Source organism: Leptosomus discolor, unplaced genomic scaffold (genome assembly GCF_034619465.1).
Source record: "Leptosomus discolor isolate bLepDis1 unplaced genomic scaffold, bLepDis1.hap2 HAP2_SCAFFOLD_40, whole genome shotgun sequence".
Lineage (NCBI taxonomy): Eukaryota > Metazoa > Chordata > Aves > Leptosomiformes > Leptosomidae > Leptosomus > Leptosomus discolor.
In genome coordinates, this window is record NW_028237745.1 from 1,818,748 (window position 1) to 1,824,884 (window position 6,137).

Consider the following 6,137-nt stretch of genomic DNA (forward strand, 5'->3'; position numbering starts at 1 on the left):
CCTAGGTCCTCTGGGGGTGGCAGTTGTGGGCAGGGGTGTATTGGGTTCCCCCCTCTTTCCGGTCTGGCGTCACCATCACCGTGTCACCACTAGCCACCCACTCAGGTACGATCCAGCGGGTGGGGGGTGTGGGGAGCACCCCAGGTGGACAGCAGGTGGCACGGGGGGGACACAGAGTGGTCCAGGTGCCTGCACCACCACCCAGCACCCAAAATACCCAGGGAGAGGGAGGGGATAGAGCGTCACGGCCTGCTTAGGGGGGTGACTGACCCGTGTGGCACATGGGTGACACCCACAGCGGAGTGCACCCATGGCTGGCACCATCACCCCGGAGTCTCTCAAAGCAACGACAACTGTGCAGGGGTGTATTTTTTTTACTGCTGGAGGGAGGTGTCAGGGTGCTCTGGGGGGTGTTGGGGTGCTCCGGGGGAGGTGAGGTGAGGGTGCTCCGCTGGGCGCCTCAGCCCTTCTTCAGGCAGGTGTAACCAAAGATGATTGTTGAGGCCATGACAAAGAGGCCAAAGGGCACGAGCCTGCCGTTGGTCTGCTGGGGAGGGGACGGGAGTCAGGGCCACCCCCACCACGGTGGCACCCCGAGCACCGTGTCCCCCCACCCTCCCAACCTGCCCTCACTATACCTAGCTCGGGGTGTCCCCCACTGGGCACTGGGACTGGGCATCCTTCTGGTCCTTGGGTAGGGGGGACACTGGGCAGGGACACTCTCTGTGTCCCCTGGCCCCTCAGGACACCTGCAGGAGGTGGCGGTGATAGGGGCATGGCTGGGGGGGACATGGCCAAGGAGACAGGGGGACACTGTGGTCATGGCCAGGGGAACAGGGGGCACCGGCTGGGGGCACCAGAAGAAATGGTCGAGGGGACAAGGCCATGGGCACAAGGGGGATATGAGTCAGGGGGGCACAGCAGACTTGGCTAGGGGGCACCGGGGATGCAGCCATGGGCACGAGGGACATGGGGACAGGAGGACATGGCTGGAGGCCAAGGGGGACATGGCCTGAGGGTACAGGGGACATATCTGTGTGACATGGGGGACATGACCGTGGGGATAAGAGAGCCATGAGGACACAAGGGACACGGGCCAGGGGCCATGGCTGGGGGGTAGCGGGGACACGTATGAGGCCACATCCAGGAGGGCAGAAGGGCAGGGACATGGAGGTCCCAGGGAGTCCCTGGGGTGCCAAGGGTGTTATAGGCAGGGGGGCGTGGGTCCTGTAGGTGCCATGGGGCAGTGCCGGTGGCAGCGGGTCCAACGGAGGTGCTGGAAGAGGTGGTGGTACCAACGGTGCTGCAGTGCCCAGAGCTCCTCGCTCAGCGCCTCCTGCGCCCACCGCCTGGCCCGCTTCTCTGTGCAACACCCTCACCTCAGCCCCCCGGCACCGCGCCCCACAGCACTGTGCCCCACGGCATTGGCCCCTGCTGCCAAACCACACCCTGTGCCGCAACCTCACGCCATCCCACCACGGCCACCAACCTGCCATGCAGTGCAGACCATCCCACCATGCCACCATCCAACAATGCTATGCCCGCCATCACACAACACCATGGCCACCATCCCACCACGGCCACAACCCCACCATGCCATGGTCTCACCCCTGCCATTCCCCGGTACCTACAAGCTGTGCAACCTGGGCGCTGGCACCCTGGCACTGCTCCTCCCTCTCACGGGCCTTGTCCCACAGCACGGTGGCCTCCTGCTGGTACCGGGCACAGAGCTCCTCCCTGCGCCCCAGCTCTGCCTGCAGCCCGGCCAACTCCTCCTCCAGCGTCACCCAGAAGGGATTTATTTCCAGAGGGTGCAGAACATCCCCCTTCTTTCAAAGAGAATTAAAAAAAGGGACAGGTAGAGCCAAGAAGGAGAACTGATGGAAAGGAATGGCTTAGGGGTAGCTGAGGAGAAGCCGGTTCGAGCAAACAGACCTTGCCCTGTATATGCCCTGTCTACAGCAGGCAAGGAGCGGCTCAGCAGCAGAGCCCTGGGGAGGATGTCCAGCAGATGTTACGTGCCGAGCCAGTGCTCCCCGAACTGAAGACCCGGGAAACTGAAGACTCAAGACCGAATGCCCAGAGCTGCTGGGGAGTGAAGTGCAGTGAGGGGGTAATGACTCACAGATTAGGAAGGGCTTTGTACACCCGTGCTAATCCTGCACTGTAACCTTTGGTTTACAGCAGTCAGTGCGGAACGCAGGACACAGACAGAGCCAGCTGGTTCACTATCTCCCAGCCCCACCGATGAGCAACCAGTGGTTGCCATATCTGGGACAAATCCAAGCGGTTTTGGTTCAAATCCAAGGTTTAGAGCTGCTTGCAAGTGGTCACGCAGGAGAGAGGAACAGCAAGTCATGTAGTGTGTGATGGAAAAGCTGGTGAGAACCATCCTCGTCTCATCATCAGTGTTGCAGAACGGGGCTTCGTGTGGCTAAGGGTGACCACCAGCTTTCCCCAGGTAGGAGCACAGACTGGAAAGCAGCAAGTAAGAGACCTTCCTCCAGAGACCAAGGTTACTGAGGCAGTTTAAACTCTGTGGCAACACAAACATGGTTGTTTAGACCAAGGATATTACAGGACCAGGAGAAGACAGCATCCTTGTAGTCCAGAACTGACCACATAGAGGAAAAAGTGAAGAGCTGCCCAAAAATTCCCATCAGGAAAAAGCACTTTGGCACTGAACTCTGCCAGCACCCACCCCCTCACGTCAATCAGCATCCGAGTCTTTTAAGAAGGGTCGGTTTGGACAGATAGGGCAAATTTTGTTGTGCAGCTTGGTAAACCTACAGCAGAAGCTGGGGTCAGTATCCTACATTCAGCAGAAATGTTGAGGGATGATGAGGTGATGAAGAAAGGTCACTTCATGCCCACAGATGGTCCTGCTAGGATACAGCTAAGCTGCATCTTCAGTGATTACACGGTGAGTTTGGACTGCAGGGTCCCACGGGTCTTTAGGAGGTGCCGAAGGCAGGCGCTTTAGGTGTACAGCTCTCTGTGCCAGCTCCAGCCAGGAGAGGAAGGGCATCCTCTCCAACCAGAGCCTTCCTTAGCCAGCCTGAATAAGCCAGGCTCATCCTTAGCCAGCACCGGCACTGATACCAGAGGAAAGGCACTGCCACGGCTCACGTGGATACTTCACCACTTCCTAAAGGTTTCTGATCACCACCACCTCCCTTTCCCCAGCTGCAGGAACAAGTGCACAATTTCTAGACTTTCGATTTCTGGCCCAGGCAGTGGCCAGCTCCGAAAGAAGAGGGAGGACCTAAGGAGCTTCTGCTCACTGAAACCACGTACAGCAGCACCCAGATCTCCGCTCCTCACCTTGCCCACCTCACGGGAAGGGGCAAAGGAAGCAGATGAAATGCAAGGGCTTTGCTTATCTCCACTTCTGGCTGGTACAGCTACGGGAAGGGATAGGTACACTGTTTAAGAGCGCTGCAGCTTGTGCTGTTTCCTCCTGGCTCCCACAGAAGCTCAAGTCAGCCGGAGCTGTGGCACAGCCTCTTGTGCAGAGCCCACCACAGCTGAATCCTGCAGCTCAGAGCCTGGGAAACGTTCACTGCTGGCTCCGCAGTGCCAGACCAGAGCATCGGCAGCTGAAACTACATCACTGCCTGCAATTTGTACTCAATCACAAGAAAAGTATTTCCATGAAGAATAAAGACTCTGAATCTGAACACACCCGTTCAAGCTTGTGAGAGCAAATGGTTTTAATATAGGCTGTAGGGGGAGACCTACGGTTTCGGTCCATACACCCATCCGTAGGACCCACAGAGAATTGAGTTGATAGCTCTTTTTCTGCTTCGACTTTGAAAATTTTGCCAGTAGATTTGAGGACGTCAGCAACAAAATGCAGCGACTCCACTCCAGCGGTGAGCTGTCTGACGGACCAGTTCGCACCCGTTATGATCTCATGGAGGCTCTGCAAGGTGAAGTCTGTGTTGTGCTTCACTGCCCCCAGGTCAGTCATTTGGCCCGTTCTTAGGTTTTCGTTCTCCACCTTGGAGCTCTCCAGCTCTTCCTGGAGAATAAAGATCTCCTGCTTCAGCTTCTCCACATTGCTTTCTGCTTCCAGAGCCCTCTGGGTCGTTAGCTGGAGACTCCACTCAGCCTGCTGGACAAAGGACTGTAGCTTTTGGATTTCCCTCTCTTTGGCCAGGCTGGCCTTCAGCTGCCTCTCCAGCGTCTGCACTGGGCACGCCTGGCTCTCCAAGGAGCCCTGCACGCTCCCGACCGCCCTCCTGAGCATGGCATTCTCCTCCCTGAGCATGTCGTAGGCCGGTTGCAGGGATGGGAACTCCCTGTCTCCGATGGCCTCCTCGAGCAGCATGTGGGGCTGTGCTCCCCTAGTGCCCTGGGAGTATCCCAGAGAAGGGTCACTGGCATGGGCCCGTGGGGCAAAGGTGTCCATCCCCAAGCGCTCGCCCACACTGCCCTGGAAAGAGCTGTAGGAGCCACGCGGTGCCATACCCACAGTTGGGAGAACAGGCAACCTTTGATGCACAGGACAGCGATAGGTTCAGCGGTGGTCCTCACCTTTGGACAAGCTGCCAGGCATTTCCATGTCTTTGTACAGTGGTTCCTGAAACTCCTGAGCTTCCTCCTCAAGCTCCAGTGCATGCTTCGCCAACCTCTTGGCATATGTTCTATTTTTCACTCCTTCACGTTTCACCATGTGAGAGCGGCTGGGCTTTAGGGAAAATGGGATCCTCCACCTGACTGTCACTCGAGCAGTCATAGCTCTTGCACTGCGGTGGAGCATGTGCAGGGCGGCAGAAGTAGCTGAGGTCGTTATCATCGTGACCATCATCTTCCAAGCCTTGAGACTCTGGGCAGACCTTCTCCATTGTCCCAGAGGTGCCAAACAGCCGTGACATTTTTCAGGACACTTTGGGCTGCAGCAAGGGGGAGGATCCAAATTATCCTCCTGGAGCCCCGGTCACCCAGGCAGACGACACTGACAAGCAGTGTGGCAGCTTCTGCAGCCTCAGCGATGCTTGTGGGGGAAAAGGCAGTCACCAAAATCCTTCCTTTTAGATCACCATGGAGTTTGGGAGGGAGCGGAGAGGAGGACCAACCATCTGTGTCTTTGCTGTGGAGAGAACAGGAATCACCAAGATCTGTGAGGTCAGCTGTGGGGTATGACCAGGGGGCAGAGGAACCCATCAACTGCCAAAGTGCTTTTTTGGCAGCAGGAGGATAAGCTGGACCCTCATGGCCGCCGAGCCGACCCCAGCTCGGGAATGCTGCCAGTGGACGTAGAGGAAGGAGCTCATGAAGCCACCTGCGACCTCCAGCGTGCAGGGAGCAGCCAGCCCCAGGCAGGCAGCGTGGAGCAGAGGGGACAACCCTGCCCCACAGGCTACCAAAACATTTCCAGCAGCAAGAACAAGAGGCTGATGCCAGGTGCCACATTTTGGTGCCGGGGCTCACCCTGGGCAGAGGCAGGAGACATCCATCACCAGCGCTTTGGCCAGAGGCAATGCCCCGAGCTGGCCAGCCAGGGAGCCGTGGTGCTGCTGATCCGATTCACCCCCGGCTGCCAGCTGGCGCAGGGAAGCATTAATAATACCGGGCGCCACAAATGCAGAGGGGGGAGCCAGGAGATGAACGAAAATAAACCCGCTTACCACTTCCACCCCAACACACCCCCACAGCGCATGGTGCCGCCATGGGAGAGACAGACAGGCAAGCAAGAAGCCCTAGGCTAGCGACTGCCATTGCATTGGGCCGGCGTTGGCTTTAAAGCCCTGTCCTGGTTTGGGCTAAACTAGAACTAATTCTGTTTCAGTGCTTTAACTTCTCGGTTCAGTCTCCTCTAACGGCCCTTTCTGAAACAGCCGCATGTTTTTCCAGACAGTGACTGCTCCCAGCAGTGTCAAGGCCTGATGTTTATAGTTCGTACCAAGGAATGGGATGCAGAGAGGCCCTTGCTTATACTTGTTCTTGTAGCGACCAAAGTCACTGCTAAATCTTGTACTGCGTGTTGGGGTGCCGGGAGTGAAAAGGGTCACAAGTACGAAAAAGGCCGCACCTGCAGGGAGGAGGGAACTGGACAGGTGACCCAAACCTGACCAACAGAATATTCCATCCCATATACGTCATATGTAGTATGAAGCTGAGAGATCACGTGG

At 57.4% G+C, this 6,137-nt stretch overlaps 1 protein-coding gene across 1 annotated transcript; it reads right to left on the reverse strand.

Annotated features, from left to right (window-relative positions):
- Positions 1-460: 460 nt before the first annotated feature.
- On the reverse strand, positions 461-4,880 carry LOC147413105 (endosome-associated-trafficking regulator 1-like). The gene is given in 6 exon segments (XM_086480636.1): positions 461-544; positions 634-813; positions 1,632-1,829; positions 3,325-3,404; positions 3,742-4,709; positions 4,711-4,880. Coding segments are annotated over 6 exon segments (1,680 nt in total).
- Positions 4,881-6,137: the final 1,257 nt, after the last annotated feature.